This window comes from Cervus elaphus, chromosome 1 (genome assembly GCF_910594005.1).
Source record: "Cervus elaphus chromosome 1, mCerEla1.1, whole genome shotgun sequence".
NCBI lineage: Eukaryota > Metazoa > Chordata > Mammalia > Artiodactyla > Cervidae > Cervus > Cervus elaphus.
Window position 1 is genome coordinate 71081141 of NC_057815.1, and position 16166 is coordinate 71097306.

Genomic DNA, 16166 nt, shown 5'->3' on the forward strand with positions numbered 1-16166 from the left:
TCCGGGGTCTCCTCTTCTGCATTGCAGGTGGATTATTTACCAGTTGAGCTACCAGGGAATTTGGCTGAGGTAACTGAAGTGAAAACCCAGATTCTTTCAGATTCTCATATCCACCAGCTACCCTCCCGACTCCCAGCCTTGCAGATGGTTTCAATGGGCAGAAACGGAATCCTTTTGAGCCAATTCACATTGTTCAGAAGCTCGAACATCAGCTTACCTGCTCTGTTCCGCTGTCATGCTGAACTCCACACCAGCACAGTGTTTTGTATTTCTTAGACCAAAAGCAAAATAAATTGCAGACTGGTCTAATTAGCAGTGGTGGAATATCCTTGCCCTTTTGGCGACCTATTAATAAAAGGAAAAATGGATTAGGTGTTGCACGCTTCCAAGAGTTCCTTTAAGGACTGTCCATTTGAGAACTAGGTCACTCTTTCTGTGGTGAACCCCAAATCATGCCTGTAAGATGGGTACCTCATTCGGCAATGCACAAGACTAGCCCTTGTCTTCCTTGGCCCCAAGAAGAGGAAAGTATGTAACTGACCTGTTAGGAAGCTGATGATTACTCCAGCAGCTATGCATCCCAGGCAGCCCACGGTGCTATAGTGCAGGTAGGAGATTGCATACCAGGTCTCAGCGATGGCAGGTCTGTGAAGAGCAGCAGCACATCCTCAGTGCTGAGTGTGAAGTCATGATTCACAGTGACTAAGAGGATGGCTGAGGGCTCGGCATTTCTTAAAACGGTCTTCCCTGGTGGCTCAGTGGTGAAGAGCCAATGCAGGGGACCCAGGTATGATCCCTTGTTGGGACGATCCCCTGGAGGAGGAAATGGCAACCCACTCCAGTATCCTTGCCTGGGAAATCCCAAGGACTGAAGAGTCTGGCAGGCTACGGTCTATGGGGTCACAAACAGTCAGACATGACTGAGCAACTAAACAACAATCTCTGAAAACCCCAAAGCTTATCTTTTTGCCATTTGATCATTTTTTTTAAATAATTGACTGTAGAGTGGTTGTGTTTTATATTCCACTCAACTCAATCCATCCCTGAATTACAAGTCCTACTACTACACCACAATTGCAATAAGGACCATGCCTTCCATTTCAGACATTTACTAAGCCCAGATTTAGTGCCAAAAATTGTGACAGACACTGGAGATTAAAGATGAGTAAGTCACAAAGTCTACATGTAAGAGTTAACAATCATAAAATAGACTAGCACACCTTCGTAGAAGAGCAACAAAGGATTTGGAAAATATTCAGAAAGAGTGTTAAACCCAGGCTGATATGTGAGATGATGCCTCACCTTGTTTTTAAAAAATACTTAGCTGTTATTCAAGCAAAAAAAAAAAAAAGGTTGTTAGAACCAGGATTCAGCATTCCAAGAAAAAAATATAGAATAAGCACAGGCAGGCAGGAAGAAACAGTCTAGTGGACCTGAGAACTCAGACTTCCAATTACCGCTCTTGCCAAGTTCATCCTTGGGCACCGGGATGCAGAGGAATGCATATTCTTGGGCCCTGCGATGCAGAGGAATGTGTATTTACGTAAAGCTGGAACCCTGGGGCACTCTTTGTTGCTGGGTACCATCCAGAACAACTCTCTCTTGGGAGAGCAAGATGGTCTCCTCAGACTTAGCATGAAGTATGTGCCTTTCTCTAACTTGGGCACCCTCTCTCTGGGACCTGACGCCATCCTTAAGGTGAGACTACCTGCTGGATAGCGCTGGAGGCACTGATTCCGTCACATTTGATAGGTCACACCGGTCAGTCGATAAAGGCAAAGGCCATGTCTTGGAGGCTGGTGCAGGGTATATGAAGGCCCCGATGGCCACCCAAAATGACAAGAGGATTCCAGTCAGAAGGCCTGCTAGGGCACCCTTGATAAAGAAAACCAAAAGTTAATGAGAGATCTGACCATTAAAAGATCAAAGCCATTGAAAGAATAATGAGATTGAAAAGCCTTCTGTCTCAGAGATTCTGGCTTTCTACCCCCAATCCTGGCCACTTGTGCTCAAAACAGCACACTGCCTGCCTTCAAACTCCCATGATGAGCTTTATTTAGGAATACATTGTTCCTTAAATGAAGACATTGGAGGATTTTATTGTGGTCATTGTATGTAAATTTTGGCAGGATTGTTTTTCTCCTTTTGGCTTCTCCCTCTTATCACTAAAAAATAGTGATAAGATTGTTGAACCTCAGTTCCCAGAAGAAAAGTTTCAGAAATTCAGGAAAACCTCAGATAATGGAGACATTGGGGTCATTTTTCACTGACAGCCATTATAGGCTGTGATATAGAAATTTTTATTCCCATATCTCTTCCCAGGTGATGCTGGTCACATCCTTGGACTCCCAAGTTTAGAGTTTTTGATTTGAGTCTAAATGTTAGTTGTGTCACTTAAGGGTCATACTTCTTGATACAAAGTTAAAAGCCAGTGAGTCACTCTCTCCTTCCAAGGAAACAGAATAATCCAGCAGAGATCAGGACCACCAAAAACTAAAACTGAATCTTGCTGGTCTCTGCCAGATAGCTGAGCTTTCTCTGTGATAGAAAACAACTTGTCGGTTTCTCTTATTTATTCATAAAAATGGCTCCTCAGTTACAGCACCAGAATGTTCTCTTTGTTATTGTTTGGGGAAATTAAAGCAATGAGTATGACTTGACTGCTAGGGCCCTTGGGCTACGCTGCACATGTTTGCTCAGTCATGTCTGACTCTTTGCAACACTGTGGACTGTAGCCTAACAGGCTCCTCTGTCTGTAGTATCTTCTTGGCAAGAATACTGGGGTGGGTTGCCATTTCCTCCTCCAGTGATCTTCTAGACCCATAGACTGAACACACATCTCTTGCGTCTCTTGCATTGGCAGGCGAATTCTTTACCACTAGCGCCACCAGATGCTATAAATTAATGATCAGAAAAGTATTTGCAATAACTGAGCATTGTATTATATTTCCAAATAGGTGTTCCTTTTGATTTATTTTTACTACACAGTCATTCAACCAATATTTACTTAAGGACATACCATTAGCTTGTATCGGGGCTTCCCCGGTGGTGCTAAGTGGTAAAGAAGAAACTACCCGGCAATGCAGGAGGCATAAGAGATGTGGGTTTTATCCCTGGGTTGGGAAGATTCCCTGGAAGAGGGCATGGAAACCCACTCTGGTATTCTTTCCTGGAGAATCCCATGGACATAGGAGCCTGGCAGGCTAGAGTCCATAATGTCACAAAGAGCCGGACACCACTGAAGTGACTTAGCACTCATGTGCACACATTAGCTCGTCAAAACCAAGAATGTCCAGCTATTGAAATATGCAGGCTGGTCTCCTCTCTCCTTCTTCAATTAGTTAATTAGCTTAACTAAGTTACTTATAATTTTGGGTAACTAAATATAGAAAAGAAAATTTACACTTTTAAAGTTTTCAAAGTTGGGTTTTAACTAAACTATTTCTGATCTTAGTATCTGTTTTATATTTTGTTTTGTGGGCTCTTAGTTTAGAGAAGACAACTTAAACCCTGAAGAGTTAACATTGATGCCGTAACATATGGTATTTCATGGCTGGCTGTTACTTTGTTTTCTGCTCTTAATACAGATTCACTGAAGTCAGAGATTGGAGGGCTGGGGCTCTATTTAGATCTACTGTGGAAAGAAGCCCTCATTTTTTCTGGCAAAGACAAATGACCTTTCTAAGGAGGACTGAGAGAGGAGAGAGTGGCCGGGCCCAGTCTCAGCTGGAAGTGTGCAGAGGGGTGTGGGAGACTTACCTTCCAGTTCACAAAAGGGAACACGATTCCCAGAGAGAACAAGCCCAGCATCGGCCCCCCACACATGCCGTGGATGCTGAGGGCAGCCTGTGGAGCAAAGCAGATCAGATCAACAAATACTATATTCCCCAGAATCTGTGGCCCACCCAGGACCAACTCCCTTTCTTGGACATGGGATGAATTGCAGTCCTAGTCTTGACCGTGTCACTTATTAATCATGTGCTTTCTCAAAATCATTTCTTCCTTCTGGGCTCATTGATAAGCATTATGTAAAAAAAACAAAAATATCTATAAACATACTCGTGTGTGTGTATGAACACAGACAATTTGGATTTAGTAGGGTAAGTATTCCCACAAGCTGGAAATTATTGACTTGTTTATATTTTCTATCTTGTCAAAATGCTTTTGTAGGGGGGTGAGAGATAGGTCCAAGTGGGACATGTGACTGATTTGCTTCACTGTACAGCAGAAGCTAACACAACATGGTAAGGGAATTATAACACAAGTTTTAAAAAGAAAGTTTTTTAATAATATATTTAATAAATACATCTATAACTTGGTTGCCTATCTTATGTAGTTGATCCAGTTGTTTTAATTTAGTTTGAACAACTCTATTATTTTGACAATAATTATTAACCCACTCTTACTATCTCACCAGAATACCTCAAAGATGTTGCAGCATTAATTTGGAACTTGGTGGGGAGGCCATTGGATACTCAATATCCTATATCCCATTGTTATGGGTCTGTCTCCTTTGGATATACAGGGAGTTTGGCAAATGCATTTCCATCTCTCTTAGCCTTTAAGTTATTGAACCCATTGAATTGGCAAAGGGTTTTAATTAAACTAGTTTGCTATCAACCTATATAGTCTTTTGCCATAGCCTTGCGAAAGTCTTGAACATACACAGGCACTGATAAACCTGAAAGGGAGCATGTACTTAAGTATGTGCATGCACATGCACACACACACACACACACACACACACACACAAAGCTACTCTGCAATGCAACCTTAGTTCTATCCATACAACTGCAGGACTCTTAGATCAAGGGACTGTGATAAGAATGCTCTAAACATTTTATCCATCTTTTCTGTTCGTCAGGCACCAGCTCCATGTCTTATGTGTCAGACAATAGAGATGAACTACCTTGGCACTCTAAACAAATGATCTCATTTCATGCCCACAATTACCCTGCTTAGTTGGTAGCACTAACTGGATTTTACAGATGAGAAATTCGGACTGAAATAAAGTATATTCAAGGTATACTTTCAGTTAGAATGTTGCAGAGGTGAGATTTAAGAGTCTGAAGTCAGTTTTGTTTGGTTCTAAAACCCACATTTTCTCTTCTAAAAGCAAGTCCCACCTGAAAAAAGACAAGAGCATGGACAACCATCATAGTCTCCTTTTTCTATTTAAGGGGAAAAAGTTCTTTGAAAGAGTCCATCACTAAGAGAATATTTAGATTCTCATTTTGACTTTGCCACATGTAAATATGATCTGGTGAAACTTCAGTTATTAATTCAGATTTATTTCAGATAGTCTTCTTTCTTTAAAAAATAAAATATAAATGGGACCAAGGGGACTTCAAGTCCACTCCAGCTATAATATAAATTCTTTTGTCCAGAAAAATGAGCTACAATGCACTGTTATGATTGCTTTTCCAGGATAATTTTTAGAGAAATCAATGCCACAGATAGATCTTTGGCAAGATGGAGACAGATAAGATTACAGTAAATATTCTTCCCCAAAGTCAATACTTAATAGTCTTCACATTTTCTCTACTGATTGATAGCATTAATTTCTAGTTGCTGTGGTTGCTGAATTTGGAAGCTAACTTACTAGCTATTATATGGGAGAATCAGTAAATTAGGATAAATGTTTATTTTCCCCATAGGAGAAAAATAATGAACAATCTCTTATGAAGTCCTTAGTCAATATGCTCTGGGTAAGGGGAAAGTTTTCATGTGATAAAAGAGAAATAAATCAAAGAGTTTCTGGATTTTAAAAATATGTATTTCTGTAATATACAAAACCAACTTCAATTTCTTGTCTTTCTTTTTGTCATTAAGCATGTTTAATTGAAGGAAGACAGAGCTCATTTAATAGCCCCTACCCCAATAGCCAAATCCCATTTAAGCCCCTGCTGCAAAGAGAGGATTGCAGCTAAAGAAATATGTTTCAGAACTGGGGTTGCCTCATGGTGTCCTAGCCTTCTCAGATGACAAGTGGGGATCAAAATACCTGCTTCTAATACCTGCTTCCTGGGATTTTTGTGTGTGTGCCTGTTTGAGAGTATTCAATGTGGAATCCAAAAGAAAACTCCTAAATAGAATCTGGGCACTCTGGAGCACATGACAATCACCCCCAAAATATTATCCACCATTATCATCATCTTACTATTACCTTCTTACCTCCCCTGTTAGTGAACTCTCTGATCCCTGAGGTGTGTCATTTGATGCTTGGACTGTTTTGAAATCTAGAATGTACTTCTTTCTATACTTCGAAAGAAAGAAAGATCACCACCCACTCCCACAAAAAAAAAAACAAAGAAAGCACTTTCTTAAATTGGGAAAAAGATTTAGAGATCTAGAGTATAGAGATCGTGGTATGCATGGGAAGCCTGGAGTGCTGCAGTCCGTAGGGTTGCAAACAGTCAGATATGACATAGCAACTGAACAACAATAACAGAGGTCATCGCAGCCCTTAGCAGAACTATTGAGTTGGCCAGAAAGTACATTCTAATTTTCTGTAAGATCCTGAATGAACTTTTTGACCAACCCAGTAGCTGATGGTCATTAAGACAGCAGCATAATAGATAGATAGACTGGCTTTTCCCAGAGGGAACTCCACAGAGCATTAGTTACCAGATCTCCACTGATGTTACTCTACTGATGTGGCTGACAAAGGTCTGTCTAGTCAAAGCTATGGTTTTTCCAGTAGTCATGTATGGATGTGAGAGTTGGACTATAAAGAAAGCTGAGCACCAAAGGATTGATGCTTTTGAACTGTGTTGTTGGAGAAGACTCTTGAGAGTCTCTTGGACTGCAAGGAGATCCAACCAGTCCATCCTAAAGGAAAGCAGTCCTGAATATACACTGAAATGACTGATCTGAAGCTGAAACTCCAATTTTTGGCCACCTATTGCGAAGAACTGACTCATTTGAAACGACCCTGATGCTGGGAAAGATTGAAAGTGGGAGGAGAAGGAGACGATGGTTGGATGGCATCATCAACTCAAAGGACATGAGTTTGAGTAAGCTCCAGGAGTTGGTGATGGATAGGAAAGCCTGGTGTGCTGTAGTCCATGGGATTGCAGAGTTGGACATGACTGAGCAACTAAACTGAGTGATGCTACCTACCCCTCCTCCTATCTTCTCTCCCTGTACATGATGCTGTGGTCACGTATTTTAAGTGAAACAGCTTACTAGGTTTTCCCAGAGCCTTTGCTATGGTACTGTGTGCTGTAGTTTTATGAAAGGGTAATGCATTGGAAAATTAAATGGTATATTATAGTTGTCTTTCTGCACCTGTCAAATCAGATGTCTTCAGAGAAGCAAAGAGAGCATTTTAGACACAAATCTCTCTCCTAGGAAACATCAGTGTGTTCATTTCTTGCCCACTGGCATCCCCTAAACTGTGTGAACTTTGTGACACACATTTTAACCAATCAAGAAAGGAAGCAAGCCTAGCATACTTATTTGAATAAGGATAAGCATCCCTCACAGCTCCCTCTTCATGGTAAGCTTGACGTGTTACACCAGTGTTGCAGGAGCCCTTATCTATTCTGGAGCCTTTCATGCCTCAATGGCAAATAAGCTTAACATGCAAATATCTCTGGAAGAAAACAATTTATTGTTTCAAATTCTCACCAAATTGAGCATGGTGATACATCCTTAAAACAACGTTGTTAATCAACTATACTCCAATAAAAAATAGAAAGAAAAAAGAGTGAATAATGATTGGATAAAGGGGAGAAGATAAAGGGGCACAAAGCAGCAGAAGTAACTTGAAAATGGGGGGAAATAAACCTTAAAAAGGGGCTTCCCTGAGGGGAGGAGCCAAGATGGCGGAGGAGTAGGACGGGGAGACCACTTTCTCTCCTACAAATTCATCAAAAGAATAACTGAACGCAGAGCAAACTTCGCAAAACAACTTCGGATCGCTAGCTGAGGTCATCAGGCGCCCAGAAAAGCAGCCCATTGTCTTCGAAAGGAGGGCTGTATAGTTGGAGAAGTCCTGAGACTACAGGAAGAATAAAACTGAAATCCAGAGGCAGGAGACTTAAGCCCAAAACCTGAGAACACCAGAAAACTCCTGACTACATGGAACTTTAAGTAATAAGTGACCGTCCAAAAGCCTCCATACCTACACTGAAACCAACCACCACCCAAGAGCCAATAAGTTTTAGAGCAAGACATACCACGCAAATTCTCCAGCAACGCAGGAACATAGCCCTGAACATCAACATACAGGCTGCCCAAGGACACACCTAACACATAGACCCATCTCAAAACTCATTACTGGGCACTCCATTACTCTCCAAAGAGAAGAAATCAAGTTCCACGCACCAGAACACTGACGCAAGCTCCCCTAACCAGGAAATCTTGACAAGCCAATCGTCTAACCCCACCCACTGGGTTAATCCTCCACAATAAAAAGGAACCACAGACCTCCAGAATACAGAAAGCCCACTCCAGATACAGCAATCTAAACAAGATGAAAAGGCAAAGAAATACCCAACAGGTAAAGGAACATGAAAAATGCCCACCAAGTCAAACAAAAGAGGAGGAGATAGGGAATCTACCTGAAAAAGAATTTAGAATAATGATAATAAAAATGATCCAAAATCTTGAAAACAAAATGGAGTTACAGACAAATAGCCTGGAAACAAAGATTGAAAAGATTCAAGAACTGTTTAATAAAGACCTAGAAGAAATAAAAAAGAGTCAATTAAAAATGAATAATGCAATGAATGAGATCAAAAACACTTTGGAGGGAACCAAGAGTAGAATAATGGAGGCAGAAGATAGGATAAGTGAGGTAGAAGATAAAATGGTGGAAATAAATGAAGCAGAGAGGAAAAAAGAAAAAAGGATCAAAAGAAATGAGGACAACCTCAGGGACCTCTGGGACACTGTGAAACGCCCCAACATTCGAATCATAGGAGTTCCAGAAGAAGAAGACAAAAAGAAAGGCCATGAGAAAATACTCGAGGAGATAATAGCTGAAAACTTCCCTAAAATGGGGAAGGAAATAGCCACCCAAATCCAAGAAACCCAGAGAGTCCCAAACAGGATAAACCCAAGGCGAAACACCCCAAGACACATATTAATCAAATTAACAAAGATCAAACACAAAGAACAAATATTAAAAGCAGCAAGGGAAAAACAACAAATAACACACAAAGGGATTCCCATAAGGATAACAGCTGATCTATCAATAGAAACCCTCCAGGCCAGAAGGGAATGGCAGGACATACTGAAAGTAATGAAAGAGAATAACCTACAACCTAGATTACTGTATCCAGCAAGGATCTCATTCAGATATGAAGGAGAATTCAAAAGCTTTACAGATAAGCAAAAGCTGAGAGAATTCAGCACCACCAAACCAGCTCTTCAACAAATGCTAAAGGATCTTCTCTAGACAGGAAATACAGAAAGGTTGTATAAACGTGAACCCAAAACAACAAAGTAAATGGCAACGGGACCACACCTATCAATAATTACCCTAAATGTAAATGGGTTGAATGCCCCAACCAAAAGACAAAGATTGGCTGAATGGATACAAAAACAAGACCCCTATATATGCTGTCTACAAGAGACCCACCTCAAAACAAGAGACACATACAGACTAAAAGTGAAGGGCTGGAAAAAAATATTTCATGCAAACGGAGACCAAAAGAAAGCAGGAGTCGCAATACTCATATCAGATAAAATAGACTTTCAAATAAAGGATGTGAAAAGAGACAAAGAAGGACACTACATAATGATCAAAGGATCAATCAAAGAAGAAGATATAACAATTATAAATATATATGCACCCAACATAGGAGCACCGCAATATGTATGGCAAACGCTAACGAGTATGAAAGAGGAAATTAATAGTAACACAATAATAGTGGGAGACTTTAATACCCCACACACAACTATGGATAGATCAACTAAACAGAAAACTAACAAGGAAACACAAACCTTAAATGACACAATGGACCAGCTAGACCTAATTGATATCTATAGGACATTTCACCCCAAAACAATCAACTTCACCTTTTTCTCAAGTGCACACGGAACATTCTCCAGAATAGATCACATCCTGGGCCATAAATCTGGTCTTGGAAAATTCAAAAAAATTGAAATCATTCCAGTCATCTTTTCTGACCACAGTGCAGTAAGATTAGATCTCAATTACAGGAAAAAAATTATTAAAAATTCAAACATATGGAGGCTAAATAACACGCTTCTGAATAACCAACAAATCATAGAAGAAATCAAAAAAGAAATCAAAATATGTATAGAAATGAATGAAAATGAAAACACAACAACCCAAAACCTGTGGGACACTGTAAAAGCAGTGCTAAGGGGAAGGTTCATAGCATTACAGGCTTACATCAAGAAACAAGAAAAAAACCAAATAAATAACCTAACTCTACACCTAAAGCAATTAGAGAAGGAAGAAATGAAGAACCCCAGAGTTAGCAGAAGGAAAGAAATCTTAAAAATCAGGGCAGAAATAAATGCAAAAGAAACTAAAGAGACCATAGCAAAAATCAACAAAGCTAAAAGCTGGTTTTTTGAAAAAATAAACAAAATTGACAAACCATTAGCAAGACTCATTAAGAAACAAAGAGAGAAAAACCAAATTAACAAAATTAGAAATGAAAATGGAGAGATCACAACAGACAACGCTGAAATACAAAGGATCATAAGAGACTACTACCAGCAGCTCTATGCCAATAAAATGGACAATTTGGATGAAATGGACAAATTCTTAGAAAAGTATAACTTTCCAAAACTGAACCAGGAAGAAATAGAAGATCTTAACAGACCCATCACAAGCAAGGAAATCGAAACTGTCATCAAAAATCTTCCAGCAAACAAAAGCCCAGGACCAGATGGCTTCACAGCTGAATTCTACCAAAAATTTAGAGAGGAGCTAACACCTATCTTACTCAAACTCTTCCAGAAAATTGCAGATGAAGGTAAGCTTCCAAACTCATTCTATGAGGCCACCATCACCCTAATTCCAAAACCAGACAAAGATGCCACAAAAAAAGAAAACTACAGGCCAATATCACTGATGAACATAGATGCAAAAATCCTTAACAAAATTCTAGCAAACAGAATCCAACAACATATTAAAAAAATCATACACCACGACCAAGTGGGCTTTATCCCAGGAATGCAAGGATTCTTTAATATCCGCAAATCAATCAATGTAATACACCACATTAACAAATTGAAAGATAAAAACCATATGATTATCTCAATAGATGCAGAGAAAGCCTTTGACAAAATTCAACACTCATTTATGATTAAAACTCTCCAGAAAGCAGGAATAGAAGGAACATACCTCAACATAATAAAAGCTATATATGACAAACCCACAGCAAGCATCACCCTCAATGGTGAAAAATTGAAGGCATTTCCCCTGAAATCAGGAACAAGACAAGGGTGCCCACTCTCACCACTACTATTCAACATAGTGTTGGAAGTTCTGGCCACAGCAATCAGAGCAGAAAAAGAAGTAAAAGGAATCCAGATAGGAAAAGAAGAAGTAAAACTCTCACTGTTTGCAGATGACATGATCCTCTATATAGAAAACCCTAAAGACTCTACCAGAAAATTACTAGAGCTAATCAATGAATATAGTAAAGTTGCAGGATATAAAATTAACACACAGAAATCCCTTGCATTCCTATATACTAACAATGAAAAAACAGAAAGAGAAATTAAGGAAACAATACCATTCACCATTGCAACAAAAAGAATAAAATACTTAGGAGTATATCTACCTAAAGAAACAAAGGACCTATACATAGAAAACTATAAAACACTGATGAAAGAAATCAAAGAGGACACAAACAGATGGAGAAACATACCGTGTTCATGGATTGGAAGAATCAATATTGTCAAAATGGCTATTCTACCCAAAGCAGTCTATAGATTCAATGCAATCCCTATCAAGCTACCAACGGTATTTTTCACAGAACTAGACCAAAGAATTTCACAATTTGTATGGAAATACAAAAAACCTCGAATAGCCAAAATAATCTTGAGAAAGAAGAATGGAACTGGAGGAATCAACCTGCCTGACTTCAGACTCTACTACAAAGCCACAGTCATCAAGACAGTATGGTACTGGCACAAAGACAGAAATATAGATCAATGGAACAGAATAGAAAGCCCAGAGATAAATCCACGAACCTATGGACACCTTATCTTTGACAAAGGAGGCAAGGATATACAATGGAAAAAAGACAACCTCTTTAACAAGTGGTGCTGGGAAAACTGGTCAACCACTTGTAAAAGAATGAAACTAGAACACTTTCTAACACCATACACAAAAATAAACTCAAAATGGATTAAAGATCTAAATGTAAGACCAGAAACTATAAAACTCCTAGAGGAGAACATAGGCAAAACACTCTCCGACATAAATCACAGCAAGATCCTCTATGACCCACCTCCCAGAATATTGGAAATAAAAGCAAAACTAAACAAATGGGACCTAATTAAACTTAAAAGCTTTTGCACTACAAAGGAAACTATAAGCAAGGTGAAAAGACAGCCCTCAGATTGGGAGAAAATAATAGCAAATGAAGAAACGGACAAAGGATTAATCTCAAAAATATACAAGCAACTCCTGCAGCTCAATTCCAGAAAAATAAATGACCCAATCAAAAAATGGGCCAAAGAACTAAACAGACATTTCTCCAAAGAAGACATACAGATGGCTAACAAACACATGGAAAGATGCTCAACATCACTCATTATTAGAGAAATGCAAATCAAAACCACAATGAGGTACCATTACACGCCAGTCAGGATGGCTGCTATCCAAAAGTCTACAAGCAATAAATGCTGGAGAGGGTGTGGAGAAAAGGGAACCCTCTTACACTGTTGGTGGGAATGCAAACTAGTACAGCCGCTATGGAAAACAGTGTGGAGATTTCTTAAAAAACTGGAAATAGAACTGCCATATGACCCAGCAATCCCACTTCTGGGCATACACACTGAGGAAACCAGATCTGAAAGAGACACGTGCACCCCAATGTTCATCGCAGCACTGTTTATAATAGCCAGGACATGGAAGCAACCTAGATGCCCATCAGCAGATGAATGGATAAGGAAGCTGTGGTACATATACACCATGGAATATTACTCAGCCATTAAAAAGAATTCATTTGAACCAGTCCTAATGAGATGGATGAAGCTGGAGCCCATTGTACAGAGTGAAGTAAGCCAGAAAGATAAAGAACATTACAGCATACTAACACATATATATGGAATTTAGAAAGGTGATAACGATAACCCTATATGCAAAACAGAAAAAGAGACACAGAAATACAGAACAGACTTTTGAACTTTGTGGGAGAATGTGAGGGTGGGATATTTCAAAAGAACAGCATGTATACTATCTATGGTGAAACAGATCACCAGCCCAGGTGGGATGCATGAGACAAGTGCTCCGGCCTGGTGCACTGGGAAGACCCAGAGGAATCGGGTGGAGAGGGAGGTGGGAGGGGGGATCGGGATTGGGAATACATGTAAATCCATGGCTGATTCATATCAATGTATGACAAAACCCACTGGAAAAAAAAAAATCTGCTGAAAAAAAAAAAAAAGGGGGGCTTCCCTGACGATTCGCTGGGTAAAGAATCTGCCTGCATTGCAGGAGACAAAGGAGACGTTGGGTTCGATCCCTGGGTCAAGAAGATCCTCTGGAGAGGGAAATGGCAGCCCATTCCAGTATTCTTGCCTGGAGAATCCCCATGGGCAGAGGAGCCTGGAGGGCTATAGTCATAGGGTCCCAAAGAGTCAGACATGACTTAGCGACTAAGCATGCAAACCTTAAAAAATGCTGTTGAGGTCACTAAAGACAACTTCATGAAAAGGTCAGCTCTGCTGTGTGGAGGGGGAGATATCAAAGTCCTCAAAAATTGTAAAGAGATCAGCAAGTAACTGTCATTAAATAAAGCTCATACTTAGCACAGAGGACAGGAAGTTTCCAGTCCCAAAACTTCTCTTATAAAGACAACTGGATTGTTACTGTACTAAACTACCCAACTCAGTTTCCTGTACTTCAAAAAGGAAATAATGGAACCTATGTAAAGAGTCATTGGAAGGATCAAGCAAGATCCACTGCTCTGGAAACTAAAACACATCCTATAAAAGTCAGTGATGACTATTCACTCACTCTCACTCATTTCTACTTTTAAGCAGCACGTATTGAAAACCTAAACCATGCCAAGAAAATATACAGGATGTTCAAATTATACAAAGATGTGACAGGATTAAGACGGTTGATGTAGAATATGAACATTGCTTATCTGATGATGTTTTGTGAATTGGGCAACTTGAGGAAGGAAAAAGGGGAGCTCAGAAGACTTGTGTCATAAACATGGTTTAACCACTAACTAGCTGGGAGAACTTGAGAAGGATGTTTTCATTTTTTTCTGTATCATGTATAAAATAAATGTTGAAACAGATTATTAGCACTTTCTAGTGCTGCCATAAGCTGAACTGGGAGTTGAACGTTTGGGAGGTAGTTCAGCATTGTTAATAGGTAGAGGTGAGCTCATTTCCAAGATCTATCATGCTGTAGTTATATGAATTCGGGATAGTTCTTCACCTCTCTATTTCTTAGTTTCTCCACCTGTGATATTAGTACGTTACTCATACTACATCTTCGGGAAGTGATGAAAATCAAATGAGGTAATACATTTGAGACTGCAGCTAGACCATAATAAGAATTCTATAAATGTCCATTTTAATCATTGATTTTACTAGTATGATTATCCTAGTTTTATTCAAGGGTAATAAATTCTCAGATCTGTCATTACCTGTATGACACTACCCATGAGGGATGCAGCCACAGCTGTGGAGGTACATATCACGCCAAATAAGAGACCTGAAGAAAGAAAATCATGACTATCATCCAACCTGCTTTGAGGGATTCCTTGAGCTCCTACTCAGGGTCATCTCTCATGCAGGCCCTGTTGGAAGGGGTCTCAGGAAGGACTGTCTACTCCACGTAGCTATCACAAGCCCCAAGAAGGGCACTGAACAGACTTTCTCCCCCAACACATGCTTTCCTCAGTCAGGCAGAATGAGCTGGAATCCAGCCTTGCAGAGTCTTCTCTCCAGGATTTAAGAAGAATACTGTCATGTTGAAGCAACATGAAGATGCAGAAAGATCACTGGTCTACAGACTAATCCAGGCTAAATTTGTGAGAACTAAGTCCATTTCAACCACTTACCTATAATCAGCTGAAGAAATTACTAACCTCTCTGGGATATGTGTAGTTTTTCATCTCTAAAATGGCTAAATATCTATACCCTTTACCTCACAAATTTTACAAATCTGGAAATTTTTTCTGGTCTTTTCTTGCTTTACTCATAACCTCCTTATGGCTCTCAGGATATTGCATAAGGATTGCTTTGTTTACATGGCTATGTTGGAGCACCATAAGGGCCATCAGGGTACCACGCTCTGAAGCATCTTACACAGTATACCTCTAGCATCATAGGGTCTTACTGGATGAATCAGCATATCTTGGTCTTTTAAAGATGATATCTTCTTCTAAGACATATTTTAAAAAACAATTGTTTTCATACATCTTTGTTTAAAAACCACCTTAAAACTATTCAATTCCCATTAAAACCCATAGATTAAATGAGAAAGGGTAAGAGACAAGGAGTTGGAGATAAATATAGACAGAGACACAGTGACATAAATAGAGAAAATGATTTTTCTCATTCTATTTGAAATTCTCTCTCAGGTAAATATTTGGCTCAGTTCCCAATTTTACCATTAATTTCACTGAGTATGTCAAACACTTACTAAATGCCAATGCTATAAATGCCACTTCCCCCAAAGGTCTCACATTCTAGGAAGGGACCACACCTAAATTAATGTATCCAAGAGTACCTGTTATATAGCAATTACTATATGCTTGTTATTATTATTATTATTATATCAGATTTAGTATGTGATATCCATAATATTTATTATCACAAATTCACTTTTAAGATGAAATCAGAGTAGCAACTTTAAAGCTGTATTTTCCAATTTCTCAATAAAACATGGAAAAATAAGGAAACCTATACAATAACAATGAAAATGGCAACCCACTCCAGTATTCTTGCCTGGAGAATCCAATGGATGGAGAAGCCTGGTAGTC

At 39.4% G+C, this 16166-nt stretch overlaps 1 protein-coding gene across 1 annotated transcript in view; it reads right to left on the reverse strand.

Moving 5' to 3' along the window:
* SLC5A12 (solute carrier family 5 member 12) overlaps window positions 1-16166 on the reverse strand; it is a 51607-nt gene that overhangs the window by 2518 nt on the left and 32923 nt on the right. Inside the window, exons 10-14 of the mRNA XM_043908275.1 lie at window positions 14826-14893; window positions 3760-3846; window positions 1709-1875; window positions 542-645; window positions 218-345 (exon numbers count right to left, since the gene is read on the reverse strand). Coding sequence (XP_043764210.1) covers window positions 218-345; window positions 542-645; window positions 1709-1875; window positions 3760-3846; window positions 14826-14893 — 554 coding nt within the window. The remainder of the gene's footprint in view (window positions 1-217; window positions 346-541; window positions 646-1708; window positions 1876-3759; window positions 3847-14825; window positions 14894-16166) is intronic.